This window comes from Crinia signifera, chromosome 3 (assembly GCF_055691185.1).
Source record: "Crinia signifera chromosome 3, ASM5569118v1, whole genome shotgun sequence".
NCBI classification, from domain to species: Eukaryota; Metazoa; Chordata; class Amphibia; order Anura; family Myobatrachidae; genus Crinia; species Crinia signifera.
The window spans coordinates 102,450,318-102,469,334 of NC_139219.1; the positions used below are offsets into that span (position 1 = coordinate 102,450,318).

The 19,017-nt window shown below is 42.4% G+C and overlaps 1 protein-coding gene across 4 annotated transcripts in view; it reads left to right on the forward strand.

Annotated features, from left to right (window-relative positions):
* TIAM2 (TIAM Rac1 associated GEF 2) overlaps positions 1 to 19,017 on the forward strand; it is a 249,816-nt gene that overhangs the window by 146,942 nt on the left and 83,857 nt on the right. For all 4 annotated transcript variants that reach the window (XM_083176314.1, XM_083176316.1, XM_083176315.1 and 1 more), the window contains 4 exons: positions 687 to 911; positions 9,698 to 9,883; positions 13,274 to 13,420; positions 13,927 to 13,998. In XM_083176314.1, the coding sequence (XP_083032440.1) occupies positions 687 to 911; positions 9,698 to 9,883; positions 13,274 to 13,420; positions 13,927 to 13,998 (630 nt within the window). The remainder of the gene's footprint in view (positions 1 to 686; positions 912 to 9,697; positions 9,884 to 13,273; positions 13,421 to 13,926; positions 13,999 to 19,017) is intronic.

The following is a 19,017-nucleotide window of genomic DNA, read 5'->3' on the forward strand; positions in this document are numbered from 1 at the left end:
TGTTCCCTGAGGGATAGAGAATACAAAAGCATCCAGAATATCTAAACAATAGTGGTATGGCACCTTTATGTATAGTTCAATTATAGTATTCTTAAAGTATAGTCTGTTTTTCCAGTGAAGTATGTAGTCAAGTTCATCCAAAAAAAAGTTGATTAAGTCCTTCAATGAATCATCATACAGACTGTAGCATACAGATAATTGACCCGACGTGTTTCATCTATAAAGATTTCATCAGGGGAATAGTATATACATCCTTCAATCAAAAGGATTCTCAGAATTTTACATTGAACAAGACCTCTGTCTAATGCTTAAAAATATCCAATTAGTCAGTTGGACAATATTTCATCTTGGATTAATAACAGCTGTTAAAGCCTTTCCAAGTATCTCTGTCTCCTACTCAGGCAAAGAACATAATCATTACAGATAATAATAATAATAATAATAATAATAATAATAATAATACAATGCTTTAGAATGTATATTTTTAAAATGAAGCACAGCAATAAGTGTAAGATTTGTAGGTAAGTGATGCCTAAAAAAGATTACAGTGTAAGACAATGTGTGATCATTTATACTACTTAGTTGGTATAAATTGTATAGGTGTGATAAATATAAATATATGTGTAATATATGTATATAAAACATTTTTAAATGACTTGAGCATGTATACATTCTTCATCTTGTAGGCCACCAGTCAGACAGACCTAGAAAACTGGATTACTGCCATTCATTCTGCTTGCGCCTCACTCTTTGCCAAGAAGCATGGGAAAGAAGACACCATCAGACTGCTGAAAAGTCAAACCAGAAACCTTATGCAAAAGGTTGACATGGACAGCAAGATGAAAAAGATGGCAGAGCTGCAACTCTCCATTGTTAGTGACCCAAAGAATAGGAAAGCCATAGAAAACCAGGTACTTTTGTTTATATGTATTGTGTTTATATTGTAGCTAGCAGTATTTACTGACTGGACTGTATGGTTTCCTACACTAGCACCTAGTCAGTCTTATATGTAAGGTTCTTCTTTTAGAGGTAATGGTATAGTTACTAAGGTGTAAAATCCCTTACTGTATGACTTTTCGTATAGCAAATGATAGTGTCTTGTGTATATGGAAGAAGGGTGATAACCGCAAAGTCAGCGAATGGAAATAAGCTATTCATGACAAGTCATTTCCTTTTTTATAAATGCAACCATAGGATACTTTCTAAGCAGTGCAATGGAATACTGGAGGAGCCACCATTATTCTTCAGCCAGTTGGGGTTTATGGATAAGGTTATAGATGTTAAAATATATATACTTTATAAATGGCATACCTAATAAATCATGTTCCCAATATCCGTGTTCATTTGTATAATACAACACGATACTTGTGTAGTTCACGGTGCCAGCATGGTGCTGTGCTACTTCCGGGTTCTATGCTCAGCACAAACTATCTAAAATAAAGTAACTTCACTCCATGCCGACATGGATAGTTCATACCCCCACTATCCATGTTGGCATGGAGTTGATTTTAGATAGCGCAGCGAGCCACCGAGCCCGCAGCGTGGACGAGCTGGTGCTGTGAAACTACACAAGTACCGTGATCCCTATTTAGCAGGAAGGCGTTGGTTCCATAAGTGTACGATTAATGCTTCAGTATATATCCTGCATTGTTTCTACTTGGTTATATCCAAATGGCGCCTTCGGGGTAAGAAGTACCTTAACGGTTTTCCTTGGAGATATCTTGCATTCATATGTTGTGTATATCCTGCTCATCTATTTATGGCTATATATCTTTACTGTAATTGCTCCTCCCTATTTTATAACTCTTATCTGTTGCCCTAACTACCCACTTATATGGGTGGGGTGGTTGTTGTTGTATGTTGGTATGTTAAAATCTCAATAAATTACAGCAAGTGCCCCACACTCACCACGTGGAGACTTGCGGTGCACTCAGGAGGCACTATCAGTAAAACAAATATAGCCCACTTCAAGGCATGTAAAGTGATTGCCAGTATCAGGAGGACTAGGCACAGTCCGTCGGTCTGAAGGCCGTGTGGTTTATAAGCATACAGGTCACTGCGGCAGCTGGTCCAGTCCTGACCCGCCATGGAGAGACATGTACTCAGGAGGCTCCAAGATGGCCTCGCGCCGCTCCCTTACCTCAGGATCCAGTGGGAGGAAGCCAGCCTGCATCCCACAGATCCGACACAGCCGCAGAGCACACCGCCCCGCAGAAAATGCGCAGTCCGGATTGCGGTGCCGGCAGGCCCACCGACAGGATCACTAGGCCGCAGGTATGGGGAGCACAAGGAGCACGGAGAGAAACCGCACCCGGCTGCAGCAGGAGGCACAGGGGATGTTGCCACGATGTTGGGTGTCTGGAACAGGGGGTACCGCAGGTGGGAAGGATGTTTAACAGGATTTTGTGCGGCAGAGCCAGGTTCCACGTCTACCCCCTCGTCCATGGTTACTTTAATTGTCCCAAAGCACACTCTCGTCTTTCTATCCAGTTTGTTTAAATCGAGCACCACAGTTGCTAATTCCTCATAGTAAATAATGTTGGGTTAGGTAAAGGATACCTGGTGTTAGGGATTGTGGCAGTCATAATACAAGCAACCCGTAGCCTAACCCTCCCTCCCTGCAACCTAACACTACCCTTTTAGATTCCAGCTGTGCCATTCTGATAAGTGGTAGATTCTACCACTTGTATTCTAACCGCCAGCATCCCGCCCATTGGCCACATCCCAGTAAAGTCTGGCAAAATACAGCAGAATATAATCTACTAATAAGCCCACTCAAAGCAAAAGCTTCAAAAGCTAGTCTGCTACCTTCTGTGTTTGTGCATGTGTGAGAAAGAGATGTAGTTTCACTCTCTGCCAGCAGATGACAGTGCTTCAGAGACTCACGGACTCTAGACATATATATAGATGATCTATATAAAAGGCTAACTACGCCTCATCTCTGTGAGGTGAAGTACCACCACTGACCACTAGAGGATTTCGACAAACCAAATGACTCCTTTGTGTGCCGAAAGATGTCATAACAGAAACTGAAAGTAATTATTGTCTGTTACAAACTTGCTGGATATGGAGAGGGAGCTGTGAAGACTGCATCTGGAGGTAGGGTCAGATAGTGACTGGGAGTGTGGGCTAAAACCGGTCACAGCTCAAAGGCCCTTATTCTGGTTGGTGCGGTAATATCCGCGTGCGTTCGTGCCGCCGATGTTTTGTGTATGCGCATGTGCAGAGGCGTCTCTGCGCATGTGCGAGCGGGGCGTACGGCCAAATCCCGCATGAAATGTGAACACTCCGAACAGGGGGTGGAGAGGGGCGTGAAGGGCTATTTGGGCTCATTACCATATGCATACGCCCCGCGTTTCATGGGCGTTCCCATGAAAACGCTGGGCGTACGTATGGTAATGCGGCCGTGACGCACGTGTAGGGTTAAGTTAATTCATATTATTACAGGACAATTAAGTATCAGATCTAATAACAATGGCCAAACCTGATGTTAACAGGCTCAACTTTCAAACCAAGGTAGTCACAGGAATGGCCATGCCACAGTGTTTACTTTCTGTTCACTTAACATTTCATATGTGCATGATACTATTTTCAAAAAGCAACCAGAGTGATGTTCTTGGCGATTTAACAGAATTAGTTCCACTACTCCGCTTTTCCCACATTTGTATTACTAATTTTTACATCATTGTTATAACATTTACCACATCTTAAAAAATTTTCAAATATGTACGAAAATATTTTTGCACCTACCTCATCTTTGACGCCTGAGCCATGCAGTCTTTTTATTGTTCAGGGATCAGCATGGATTCATGCTAGGAGAGTAAACTTTAGAAAGTCACCCATTTTTTTTTCTTTCTACCAGTGAACACACTTTTTGTTGAATTTTTGTGTGTGTTCCCTAATTAATGATTGTAGTAGAATCGTGGAAAGTACTCATCTTGCTCCCCTTCAAAAAGCATTCGCGCATGTACAGTATCTGTTAAACTCAAACAACAGCTGCAGTAAAGATGACTCTACATAACACCTCTGTCATCTCCTGTCTTCCTGTAATGTAGGGCCTGGTGCTAGGATGAATACAGCCTTGCTATAGATGCTCCCGTATTGAAGCCTACAACTATCCTATGCTTAGTTTCATACGCTGAATAGTTATTAGCATGGACTTGCACCAGACTATAATTGTTTCCAAAAAGGAATTGGCAAACAGGCATCATTTTGCTTTTATACAACTCTGTGTAACCTTCTGTTATGTAAAAACAATCACATTTACACTTGTCTATGTGGCAATACAGTTACACCTACAGTACTCAGTATCAAATGGAGAAGAGACAGAATGCATATAACTCTGTATGGCTCATAAGGAGGCTCCCAAAAATCAGGTGTCACTTCCATATGCCTGGAAGAGTGGGCAAGCCTTCCGGATTATGTGCCGCCAAGTGAAGTGGGTTGTACATAAGGTTGAGGATTCATGATCACTCTACATGACCCCAGCACTACCCGCTTCTACTACTCTACATAGGGGTATCACAAGTAATGGATTTAATGCCCACTGGGTAAGGGGGCGTGGTCTCACGTCTCGAGCCCCCGTCTAATCGTTGAGAGGCTCCTGGAGATGTGTGAAAACACAATATATGTAGCACAAACATAGATTTTCAGACTTCTTAATTACTATACTCCTTGCTTGTTTCATTGGGACAGAACCATATTAGTAAGAATGGTAGATGTTATCCTCACACCATCTTAAGAAAAGCATAAAAGGAACACACAACCATATAAAAGCAGGGACATTACCATGCCCATTACTTTTCTATTCATTTAAGCATTTAATTTGTGTACTATGTAAAGGGAAAACAGAATGTGGCTGTTGGCATTAGCAAATTCAGTTCTACCATGGGTACGGTTGTTCTTTCTAATTAAACAGCTGCACATTTTGGCTTAATTAGAATAGTAATAAATTAATTAAATACATAAATAAATTAATAAAAAAAATTGTTGGTCAAGTTCTGTTCACTTGGAGAGATTGGAACTCCTCCACGGCATAGATCCATTCAAGCTTTGTAGGAGAAGAAAGTCGAATGCTGGTTCCTGGGTGATTGACTGCTCTGATGATCCCCAGAGACTAGCAGCCATCATATATGTTACATCTCTGCATATATGTTTATATATGCTAACCGCCCCCCCCCCCCCCCCCCCTTCTGTATTATGTTGTCGGCCATCGGTAATAATAATCATCATCATCATTTTCCCATGAGAATTAAAAGTACCAACAGCATTCTTCCCCAACACACCCTACACAATAGATACTGTTGGCTCAATCTTCTCTGATCTATTACTTTTGAAGTAAAAATACTGAACGTGTTCTCAGCAGCTATTTATCCAAGATAATCTGCTGCGTTAGGGTTTTCTATGCTCGGTCATAAGACTAAGGCGTCACATTTTACCATTCTCCAGGAACAGCAGATCAGTGTCTCCGTACAATTACTGTATTATTGCCCTATTATGTTTTCCTCTCTCCTTTGATCTGTACATAGATTTTCATCTCTTACTTAAGGCTTTGGTAGCAGTGACTTAAAAGAAGTCATGCGACTTTGTTACTTTTAATAGCGATAAGCTGTGTAATAATACTTGTCAAATCCTTTCACTCTATTGTCTTGTGTACTCAGTCTCCAGATGCATTGTTAGGGGAAAACATTGCACGTTTGGTATCATTTGTACCACATAATTATAAGGTGATCTTTGGACTGTGGACAAGTTTGAAACTGCTGTGTGAGGTAAAACTTTGAGACTGCTTTAGGAGACCAACTTTGAGAATGCTGAGACAAGCTTTAAGACTGCTATGTAAAATAAGCTTGAGACTACTATCTAAGACAAAACCTAAAGGTGCCATAGGATTTGGGCCTATTTTGCCCCTTCCATATAGGGGCACCCTTATCTCACCGGCTGCCCCCACTGAGTCGGGTGACTGGTAACATCTCTTATGTCTTTACAGAATAACCTAAATGTAAATAGCTAGTATAGATGTATGAAAGGAGATGGTTCGGTATTGAATTAGTAAATGAGACCCAGAGGCAGAAGTTTTGTGTCATATGTAAAACCACTTTCCTGGGGTAATTAGTCTCTTTGATGCATAATTAACATTGTCTCCCCATGAGCTTCTAAAGCATGTTACTGGAAGAAAAACATTTTTAGACATTTTTGCCTTAAGGGTAACTTGTTCTTTTCCTGCACACAAAGAGTTCCACATTGAAGACCATTTATCTCAGGGAGTATTCAACACTATACTCTAACATTCTATGTTCTATTCCTTCCTGTCTATGTCATGATCTCCATACTGTACCTTGTTTATGTCATGACCACATTAAATTATAGTAGGTTCCTTTTCTGAAAAAACACAGCGCAATGCATTATTTACACTTAATAAACTACACAGGGCATTTTTATTTATTACTTTTGCAAGCAAGTAGTATATTCCGCATTTCACCCCATGTAAACTCAACATCTCAACACTACTATGCCATTTTATTAATACTGAGACTTTACAGAAGTCAATGTCGAATGAGAACTGCTCTGCCACACTAGGTGCACTGTTGGGCCTACTCTATCCCAGAGCCGGTGCTACCACTAGGCAGGTTTAGGCAGCTGCCTGGGGCACCAGCCACTAGAGGGTGCCTCTTCTTCAGCCCAACATTTTAATTAAGTATATTGGTGGCAGCAGCGGGTTCGGGAATAGCTGCCCCTATTTTCCCAGCCCCAGTCTTTTTTTTTTTTTTAATTGTCTCCGTGGTATATGGGCTGCTGCTGGTGGGGAGGTGCTGGTTCCTTCTGCCAGCGCTGGCTACCTAGCACTGCTAGACCCTTTAATGCCCCTCATGCTGGTACTGGTGGTTCTCCAAGTATTAGCATGCAGATGATGTTTGCTGGTACTTGTAGTACCTCTAGTTCCACAGGCAAAACACAATATTAACTTATTTTACCCATTATGGCTATGATGTCAACACCTACCACCCAGGGGTTCCGGGCATAACGCCAGGCTTCATCCTTTTTTTGCACCCTGGACCCTGGCCAAGGCTGACTAGAAGGGGGGTTAATGCTACTGCCGCAGAGACTAGTATAAACATGTGTGGAGAGCCATTTTTTAGTGGACAGGAAAGTTGGTCTGGTGTATGGCCACCTTTTTTTAAGGTAGAACCCATAGCCTTTACATACAGGTACTTTTCATCAATTTAAATTACTGGTTTAATTGTTGCAACAAGTAATGTTGTTATTCTTGCCATTTGGTTGAGATACATTTTTTTTAGCCACCATTATTGTGTACATGGCATATGTATTTATTTCATTCTTTACTGTCTAAATATTATATATTATCATCTCTTCAGGTTCTCTAAAGCCTCATACACACTAAGTGAGATTTTAAACGATATTGCTCATGTTGCCCCTTCTGAGGAATATCATTTATAATATTGCTTAGTCTGTATGCTCCATATCGTCAACGATGCACACTCCCACAGGTCGTTAACAATGTCTTTGCAGTCTGTGTTGTCCCCCGTTTCTATATCACTGCAGCAGACTTATGTCTCTCCCTCTATATATCTGCAACAGCAGCCTATGTTTGTGTTTCCCCCCGCACCGTTTACCTGGATTTTCTCCTTGCTATTCCTTAAGGCAGCGGCAGGTTCTTCACACACTGTTGTTCAGCGTGTGTGATGTTATGATGTCATGCACGTTGTTCAAATGGGGGGGGGGGGGGACTTTATTGTGACATGTGACACTGACCTTTCCCCACCATTGCATTCTTATGATTGTCTCTGACCTTCTACCTCAATTCCAGTGCCTGGGACTTCTATTAACATTTATTATGTATGTGGAATAAATATCCTGTTTCTTGCTTTAATATATAATGGGTAACCTAAATTATTTTACAATTTTGATTTAAATTAGAATTTACTTCTTACCAGCTGTCCAGTGGGAACTGTAATAATGAGATGAAAATGATACTGTCGATTGTAAATTCTCATTTGTAAGAATTAATTACTCCAAAGCGATGTTTGATCTTCAAGTAAATGATATGTACTTTCTGTAAAGTTTGTCTAACTTCATAACACTGTACACTTATACCTCTTGACATATGGACATTAAATATGCAGAGATGACATACGGATTTAGCTGTTAATCTTGCTGTATGTCTGCTTTCATTAATCTGCCTTTGTCGCAGTAACTTTTCAGTTTGTGTCTGGGTGCAGTGCTCTTAGGTCAGGTTATCTAAGGCTGGTTATGTTCTATGGGCTGTGGATAGTTTATATTTGGTTTGCATGTGGCTTTTTGAATGTTCTAATTACCCCCTAGTGCCATTAACTGTTATTTAGCAGTGATTAGACACAAATGCTGGAATTGTAGGGATCGCTTTATTAGCTTTAAAGTTAAAATAAGGTGAAACACATGCTACAGTTTATTGTAGATTAAAGGATCGGGGGAATGATAAGGAAACTCTTCAGAAGAGCATCTGGTGTATATTTAGAAGTATTGATTGATTCCAGACCATTTAAGGAAGCATTTTCTGATACCCCACGTTAATGGCATAGGGCAAACACTGGCAGCCTTGCATCTTATTTATCTGTGTTCCCAAGTTAATAAACTACTTGTAGATTTCTGTCTGGTTATAGATCTTAAAACTTGAGTTATGCCAACTTGTCATATCCTAATGTCACCATTGCATCTATGCCAGAAAGCGACAGGTCTTTCCCAGAGCTTTATATTTCTCTCTATACTGTGACTTCGTTTCTCCTACTCCAATGACACAAGATTTCCTTTATCACTGCTATTTATGTTTCCTTACCACACGGTATGTGTCAGTGGTTCCCAAACTGCACATGTGCAGATGAGTGTGAGTAGTTAGCCACCGCCCAGACACAGTGACATCCTGCTGTGTAAATCTGCAAGTGAATTGCAAAAATATCGCAATCCGATACCCTGTCGCGCGTCCATACGCAATTCACTCACCACCTTGCATTTTTTCTGACACTCCCAAAAAATGTCTTGGTACCCCTCCGAAAGTTGACTTCCTGTCCGTCAAATTGCGAAGGGATTGTGATTAGATATTTTTACTATTTCTGTCGCTATTTTGGCTTGCTCAGAATCAACTCTGAATCAAGCCCACTGTATAGTTTCAGCATTAAGCTTTGAAAGCAATAAAAATAAACGACCAAGTTACTGATCCACTGGTAGACACTGAAAGCTGCTTATTCCATCAGTCACCAATAGAAGAGGCATTGCGTGTTTAACATGCAGTTTTATTATATAAACCGTAGATAAATGACAACGTGAAGCGTTTGATGCATGTAGTAGGAATATACTTAATGCAGGATTTAGTTGTAGATTTGTCTGAGAATGGTTTCAGCGAAATCCTTAGGGATTAGCCACATGAATCTCAATCCTATTCTACCTGGAATCTTAGACACTTGTGGGAGTTAATGTTATAGATCAGACATGCCACTTATTGCCTTGCTGCTTACTGTGAATTTGGCTATTGGCTATTTTGTATAAGGATAGGAATAAGCATTTATTTAATGACACCGTGAGACATTCTTTATACTTTTTGCATATTCATATTTGTTTGCAGAAATACCCGAACACCTTATTGCAGACATTTATGCATAATGAAATGTATGTTGAACACTGTAGTTGATGTGTTCCCTTTTTTCAGATTCAACAGTGGGAACACAACTTGGAAAAGTTTAACATGGACCTTTTTCGTATGCGCTGCTATTTGTCCAGCCTGCAGGGAGGAGAGTTGCCGAACCCAAAGAGCCTTCTCGCAGCAGCTGGACGCCCATCCAAACTAGCCCTGGGGCGACTGGGTATATTTTCTGTCTCTTCATTCCATGCATTGGTAGGTGGCTGCTGGGTTTGCCTAATTGGGGTTTATATTCTGTAAATAAGGAATAAAACGTAGGGCTTTATGTTTCTTACTATTTTCATTTAACATTTAATTTAAAAGTATTAATATACTAATGTAAAACATCATGTATCAAAGAATGAAGAGAGATAAAGTACCAACCAATCAGCTCCTGGCATTTTTCAAAAGCCTGTAAAATGACAGATGCAGATTGGTTGGTATTCCATCTGTCTGCTTTATCTCTCTCCAAGCTTTGATAACACCACCTTCCTATGTTTTTTAGAATAGCTAGAAGTTGTTTGGTACTTTATTTCTCTCTAGTTTGTCGTCCCCACTAAAAGCAGTGATAAACCTTCCACGGTGTATGATGGTAATGTCAGAAGCTTGCAGCTTGCAATGCACTATTATCCTTGTTTGGAGCTAGAGTCTAATAAATTGTGCATATACATTTTACCAGGGCCGGATTGGCCATCTGGCACTTCTGGCAAATGCCAGCGGCTGGGACTCTTTTCTGTTCGAATATGGCCGCGGCTTCGGGAACATGGCTGCCGGCCTCCTGCACTGAGGACCTGTCTAGACAGTGCAGGAGGCCGCTACAGAGGGCATCGGGTGGGATGAGGGACAGGAGAAGAAGCCAGTAAGGAAGCAGAGCAGCCTGTCTGTGCCGATCCTCACACGGCACCCTACTTCGTACTTCCGGCCGGCTTGTGCGTGCACATTACTTCCCCCTGCTAGTGCTGCAGACCTGCAGCCTCGGTGTCCATCCGGCAGCGGTGAAATCAGCTTCACAGCCTCAGGTAAATAGCATATGTACAGGGGGAGAACAGGACTGAGGAGTCAGGACACCACAGGCTTCTCCCAGAGAACTTCTCTGAGAGAAGCCTGTGGTGTCCTGACTCCTCAGTCCTGTTACTGTGCAGGGGGAGCAGCCAGTGGTGTCCTGTTATTGTGCAGGAGGAACAGCCTGTGGTGTTGTTATTGTGCATAGCTCCGACACCCGCGAAGCCCCGCCCCCGTGTTTTTAGTGGCCCACAGGCCAATCAATCAAACGCAATGGATGACCATCGATATGTAAAAATATCGATGGTTATCCATCGCATACTTTAGCACTATCGATGGCCAGTTGCAGAATTGCCATCGATGGCAACCATCGATGGCAATGATGGCCATCCCTACACTGTATTTAGATAATAACAATATTTAATATGAATTAGGTGTATTTACTGAGGTATTTTAGTGCAACCTATATGGTAACAATGCCATGACTATTTTATAAGGGAAACATAAAATCAAATGTCATTACATTCAGAATGTGAGGGCATCTGACTAGGCTTTGCTGTTACTGTCTGTTATTACTTCTGGTGAACTAAGCAATATGGCCACCGCAGATGTATCCTGATACAGCTTGCCTCAATACATGCGAGATTCCTGGTGCCACTGACCTACCAGGTCAATGTGCAACTCTGCTAGTGCTGGGAATCCGTTTTGCATGTTTTTGCACAAAAATGCATCTTAGTTATAATGTGATGCGAATAAGACGGCACTCCCACAGAAATACAAGGCCTCATGTCAGTCTCCTGGTGCATCACATTCCAGCTAAAAGTACATATGCCTGTCGCTAGCAGAAGTGCACAGGACCTGGTGCAGAAAATAGCTGTTTGGAGTAACTGCAGCAATAATGTATGAGGACATATCTGTATCTCTAATATGAATAATACTAAACCAAATATGACATTTAGCGGACCACTTCCATATACTATTTTTTGAGCTTTATCATATTCAGCAGTAACTCTTGAATATATCATTCCTGATGAATACAAACCAAGCATTGGCTCACTTTTTTCATTGGTACCTTTCAAATTGATAGGCAAAATGTCTGCTTCGTCTCTGTGTGTTGGTGACCTGATCTCTTTTAAGATAGGTCTTAATTATTTGCAGTCTATAATTTACAGTCTATAAAAAAATTTTTTTTTAATTGCATCGTTAAATAATACATTATACTGTATGTTCTCTAGTATTATATTAGAGACAGAGATATTATATTAGTATTAGAGGCACAGACACATTGAGGGCACTGTTATAGTTGATGCGCTATGGGAATCAGAATACTTAAGTCCTCCTAAGTTCAGTAGAGGTAAAGATTCCAGTCACGAGAAGCATTGCTAAGATTAGTGAGCAGGATTACAATAATGGTCCAGAGGATTTGAAGTCGATGCTGAGGTCTGAGAATCATGACTGTCCATAGCAAGAGTCAGAGAGCCAGTTCATTATAGATAGCCAAGGCTATACAAGAGAATCCAAGTTTATGCAGATGACTTGCTAGACTTCTAAACCCCCAGAACCTGCAAAAAGGTTTCAGGACCAGGTTTCAGAACCAGATGCGGAGTCCCGCGAAATCCATCAGCATTTTCTTTCATTTAGATCCATCTGAACATATATTTTCAAATAAAATTTAATGAAACCATTGCACCCTGCTGTAAGGTTATCGCTATATGTACCCACTGAATAAAAAGTAAAGGATCCTCTGATATAATTACAGATATTAGTAGAGTTGGGGTGAAAGTCACTCAGGACATGTGCAGCGGTGAGAAGTGCTGGCGATCCAGTCTCTGAGTTCTGCCTTTTCTTCATCATTCAGTTAAAGCAGGGCTGGGCAACACCAGCCCTCCAGATGTTAATGAACTACACATCCCAGGATGCTTTGCATTAGTTTTGCTATGTGGCCATGCTGAAACTGATGCAAGGCATGCTGGGATGTGTAGTTCATCAACATCTGGAGGGCTGGTGTTGCCCAGCCCTGAGTTAAAGGCTACCATACTGAATTTATCAATTCTGCAATTTGCATTTGATTTATAAAGTGGCTGAGAACAATATAAAGTAATTGTATTCTGTGATTGGGGTATAATTGGGGACATTTGGGGCCAATCTCTCAAATTCAATCAGTAAAATACAAAATCTAGCAACAAAATGTGGAATTGGGTGAAAAACTATACAGTATAGCTTCAATGTCTGGCTAATCTTTACTTGGTAGTTTGGAGAGTCTGCTGCCTTGCTGTGTTACTTCCAGCGAGGGTTGTGTACACTGTAGTATGCATTTACCCCTGGATTTATGTTCTACATTGAAAGGGCGGCAGGCAGGAGGCTTGCAGTAGTGGCTTAGCCGGGATCGGTTGTAAACCTCATTGGTGATGCTGCTGTAGCTAGACAGTTGTACATCCCTATACATTATTCCTGTAACAATATGAATAGTATGGAAGAAGTAAATTATTATATATAAATACACTATTTCTAACTGTATGTCCCATAAGATGGTTAGAACAATGGCTGCTTCTAGTAATACCAAGTGATTGTACGTTTTTCGGTTGCTTTCTCCACTTTCTATAGATCTGCTCCCGGGATGAGTCCGCTTTGCGCAAACGGACATTTTCTCTCACTCAGAAATTGCAGATTAAGAAGAGTTTATTTTCCTCCCTTAAAGGACTGGACACCCTTGCAAGGAGGGGCAAAGAAAAACGACCTTCAATAACTCAGGTAGCAAAATGCAGACCTCATTGTTTTAATGTACAATTACACATGTTGTGGTTTACAACTTCATCTGTGCCCTGAAATACTGATAACAGTATCCATATGGATATAAGGGGTCAATTCCCCTTGTAGGAAAATAAAAATGTCTGGAATCCTGATCATGTCCTCATTAACTGAACTGGAACTTAATTAACAATGATTAGAATACAGCAGCTCTCAGTGCCGGTTTTCTGATTATGCCCAATCCTATGCAATAACATGGAAACACTATCATTTAGGATTAGTAATGGACAGGTGAAGTTTTCCCATGCTGAGAGCAGCAGTGTCTGACTGCATGAGAATACCATGTTTTCTCTGGGCTGCAGCTAACTGTAGGAACCCCTATACTGATTCTCCTGCTTTCTTACAGGAAGGGATAGAAGATAAATAAGGGGACTGTCCATGTCTGAGCCTACTGTGATTATGACAATGCACTGAATAATGTGCTTTTTTTTTTTTTAACCATTCTTTAGATTTTTGACACCAGTGGAAGCCAATCAGGAGCTGGTTCACAGGTTCCACCTAATTTAAGCAACTCCAATGAGGTAAGCCTATAATAATTTGTATATTATATGAAACTGTTCATTAGTATTACACTTTTAAATATACCACAGTTGTAATATATCATAGTGTTGCTGAAAACTCACTGATAGTCATGTAAAATGCAGTGTTAGGTCTTTTGTTGTTGAGCTACTGTATATACAGGAGATTGGGGAACTCGCATGTACTCCAGATGACAGCAGGGGATCTGGAGTTGCAGCTGCCTGAACTGTAATGCTGCAGACCAGGGATGGCCAAACCTGTCATCAAGATCTACCAACAGTTCTTTTTTGTCAGACAACCTGTGGATCTATAGTAGGAATGTATGCATCATGTCTAAAAATGTGAGAGTTAGTAATGACCACAGCTGTTCGCCATGTAGGTGATTTGGAAAATGTGGACATTTGGTAGATCTTGAGGACTGGTTTGGCCACCCCTGCTGTAGAGCATCCAGTTATCACCTCCCAAGGGCCGTGCTCTGCACACCCCCTGTCTTCCCTGCCTGTCTGCATGGCCCCACCTGCTCCTTATAGACAGTGGTGGTCTTATTGGGACTTGCCTGACATGCAGCTGGTTGCTATGTGGCTGCAATAGGAGTAGAACAGATTAAACTAAAGAGATCTTCAACAGGTAAGTTAGGGTATATGTGGAATGCATTGGTTGGATATACTTTATATGTAATACTAGAAATAAATGGTGGGTAGGGGGCTAATGATTTAATTAGTTTATCTGCATTTTTTATGAGACTGAGAGATATAGTTAGAAGTTGAATGCTTCCTCTAGTACATAGTGGTCACTAACTTATTTGTCTATTTCATCCAGTAGGGGACACTGGAGCTGGCATTTTGAGAATTTTAATCAGTGTGACTGCTCCTTTCCCTCTATACCCCTCCTACAAGCCAGTATTAGGGGGATATTCAATCTCGGGTCACAACTGTTGTGCGTCCTGACAGCCATGACCCTGTCCCGTTCTCAGCCTGCTCAACTGATAATCGGCAGGCGGGATTCAATGTGCGTCTGACGGAAAGGGGTGTGGCCACGAGAAAAGGCCATGGATTGTCAAGATCCGTCTGTAAACTTGATAATCCACGTCCGTTCTTGGCAAAATGAGCCCAACTGCTTTTAAAGTCAGGCTCTTTCACCAAGATGCCTCTTCAAAGCTGTCAGGAAAAACAGCATTGAATAGGCACCCGCCGCTATTTCCCCTGTCGGAAATAGCAGCGTGGGATTGCATACTCCCTTAGATTAGTGACCTCAGGTGCTTGTTGCTTTTTTCTGGGCTCCTCCTGAGAGGCATTTTTTATTAGTTATGGATCTGCTATCAGCAAGAGGAGGACAGACAGGTGCTGCACTGCCTGTCAATGTTGTCAGAGCTGCCGGGGAGACCCTTCTGCCACTCTGGTTTGCGCAGGGGTCTCCGGCGACGAAACCACCGTCTCGAGGTCCCTGGACGCTGCTGCATGTGTCACGCGTCACTAACCCCTCGCCGGATTGCATTGGCCAGCACAGGCAGCTCGTAAGTATAGTGCCTGGCATTAAGTCAGACATTAGGTTCCCTCAGCAGTCCGCAGCATGGGCTTTCCAAAGCGGCGCCATTGTGGGGGTGGAGATAGCTTACTAGACTACCGCCTGGCTCCCAGCGGCCCTGGCAGTACTCAGAGACACTGGCAGCCATTTTCTTTGGCAGCACATGTTACAGGCTGATGGTGTAGTAACGCTACTGGGAATGGCACTGGTAGTTCTTCAGCATTGAGGCTGCAAGCTGCACCAGTATATACTTTGTTGTAAGGGCAACAAGTGTGATTGTTGCTCTCTTTCTGCCCCTCTCTCCTGTCTCTCTGGTTTACAGCCTAATCTCTCTCACTGTCCTATATTGTATTGTTCAGTGTTTTTCCACTATGGCTAAAAAGGGCTCAAGGGCAAAGGCATTCACAGAGTGTGCTGAAAAGTTTTACTCAGGGACAATCTAACAACATCCTGTTCTGTGAGACATGTATTCCTGAAAGTACAGAGCCAAGGCTCGCTTGAAGGGGCAGCTCAGCTCACTAGGGTTATATGCAGTCTCTTCTAGGAAGGCAGTCTACTTCCTCTGACTCTGAGCTTGCCTGGGTCCAGGCATTGGTTAGGTCAGTAGCTAGTTTATCTAAGGTTATGGTCCCTGAAGTCTTCCATTACACCACCTCAGCTTTCTAAGAAAAGATTACTCCCCTCTGTACTGCAGTTTGTTGCTTTAGAGGAGGAGTATCCCCTACTGGAGGTGGGTGAGTTTGCTCTGACCTCTGAGGGCAACTGTTTTTGGAGGATACAAACTCATGTTAAGTTTTGCTGTTTGACAGATGTGGCATATTGGAAGGAGTAGTCTAAATGTTCTCTTTTTTGGGGGGGTAAAAATGAAGAAATTTTCTGATTTTTCTGACTCACATGAATTAAATGACATTCTGTCTTCTGCTTGGCAGCATCCTGATAGGAGATTCCAAGTGTCACATCTCACCTGTTGTGGACTTATCTGTTTTCTACAGTTAACAGAAAACTCTGTGAAACACCCCTCACAGTTGCCCCATCAGTATCTAATTTTTCTAAAAAGATAGCACGGTACTTATGTAATATCTGGGCTCCCGTTTTTCTTATGAGACCGCGTCCCCTCGCGGGGCTCGCTACGCTCACCACGCTTCGGGCACGGTGGCTCGCTGCGCTCGCCACACTATATAAATTCAACTCCATGCGTAGTTGGATAGTAGGGGTATGAAAAAATTGGGTGCATTTAACATGGGAGCCCAGATAATACATAAGTACCGATAGCACTTACGGGGCCGGGAGCCACTTTTTTTAAAGGAAATCTCAGATAGGAAACATGACAGCTACCTGAAATCTATTTATACAGGGGCAAGTGTACTGTTGTGATTGACTATGGTGGTTTGTTAGGTCAAGAAAGCTGTTGAAACGTGGGCATCTCAGCTTGCTGAAGGCTTGCAAGTGGATAGCGATAAGAGGATCTTATCTCTTTCGCAGAGCACATCCAGGAGTCTATGGTTTCTCTGGCTCCCAGGTAGTCGAGGCTAGCGATTTCGGCTCACAGGCCTCTCTGGCTACAACAGTGGCATGCAGATTCTTAATCCAAAAAGGCGGTAGAAGCTGTTGTTTTCAGGAAAGGTCCTGCTTCTAGAAGAGTTGGATTTATATATCTCCCAGGCTATGGGGGTAAGTCTACCTTTATTTCTGCTTTTGGTCCCTGCCATAGACATTCTTCTAGCCCTTCCTTTTGGTCCTTTCAGCCTTCGGCCTGTTTCCATTGCCGTTCCTGGGGGTAGCAACTACTTTCATAGGATTCAGAGGTGACAGAGCTGCAGCAACATTTGCCCACTAGGCAACACGATCGGTATAAAAGGTGGGGATTTACAGACTGCTATTAGCAGGAGTAATAACTCCAGTTCCCTTGCATCAACTACAACCGAAGTTGAATGGCTTTGTAAGTCCTTTCCTACAATTAAAGGATCTCAATCTTTTCTTGCTAAAATACAAATTCAAGATCGAATATCGTTGATCCGTCATTGCAGGGTTAGAAACGGATGAATTTCTTGGTATCACTCGATGTCAAGGAAGCATCACATTCCCATCTGCCTTCCTTACCAGCAGTAGCTGATATTCAAGTTGAAGCAATAACTTTACCAGTTCAAAGCCTTGCCCTTCGGCCTGTCTACGGTGCCCAGGATGTTTACGAAGGTCAGGGCAGCAATTATGACTAACAAGGATACCTTATCTGGGTAACCTTTTGATAAAGACTCCTTCAGTGGCTGAACTCCTTTAGAAGTTCGTGACAACACAATCCGTTCTCCTTCAATATGGTTGGATTCTTAATTATACAAACTTCCATTTACAACCGACGCATTCCAGGATGTTTCATCTCAACCTCCTATCACAGTGGTCAGGCTCATATCTTTTCCGATACTTGTGTATTATCTGGGCGCCCGATTTTTTAATTGCAGGGTAAAAAAATCGCATCGAATGCGATGCGACGCGATTGGACCCGATTTTTAATTGTACAGGCACCCAGATGCCCGATTCCTATGTTAAATGCCCCCCCAGACCCGATTCTTAATTGTACACCCACCCTGATGGGTGATTACTATGTGAAATGCCCCCCCCCATTGTTAACGCCACCCCAGTATCAACGCCAACCCGAAGCGTGGCGAGCGCAGCGGTACGAGTCCTCCGACCTTTTCATACCCCCACTATCCATGTCGGTGTGGAGTTGATTATATATAGTGTGGCGAGCGCAGCGAGCCACCGAGCCCCGAAGAGTGGCGAGGGGACGCGGATTACTTCACATATATTCCGCGTCCCCTCGCGGGGCTTGCTGCGCTTGCCACGCTTCAGGCTCACTGTGCTCACCACACTATATAAAATCAACTATATGCCGACGTGGATAGTGGGGGTATGAATAGGTCGGAGGACGCGTACCTCTGCGCTCGCAGTTTAATCTTGAGTCTGTTTGTTTATCTGTTTCCTCTGTTGCCTCTTCTTCAGAGAATCAAGAGGGAGTTACTCAGGGTTTTCTTGATATCTCCTGACTGTCCCCACAGGGCTTGGTACTCCAGTCTCCACCATCTGCTAGTGTATGAACCATGGTCCCTTCTTCTGAAGGAAGATAAGTTACAGCAGGGACCTTTAGTTCTTTTCCATACTTAAAGCATCTTCATTTGACGGTGTTGTAAAGAGGTCTTCCATCAGTCGTCTTCTCTACAACGCTCTTCTCCCATATGGAGGTTTGTCCTGTCATTATCATCATATTTGGAAAAATTTGCTTTCCTGGTGTAAAGGTAGAGGTTTTCCCTCTCTGGCTTTCAAGACATCTCAGCTCCTCCTATACCTGCAGTCATGTTTAGCTGCTAGTTTGATTCTTGGCTCATTAAGGTCCAAGTTTCCTCCCACTTTATTTTCTAGGAGGGTTTGTGCAGTTGACAGACTTGCAAACCTTCTTTCAGGGGGTAATTCGGTGGCAAACAAATTTTCCTCCTCCCACTGCT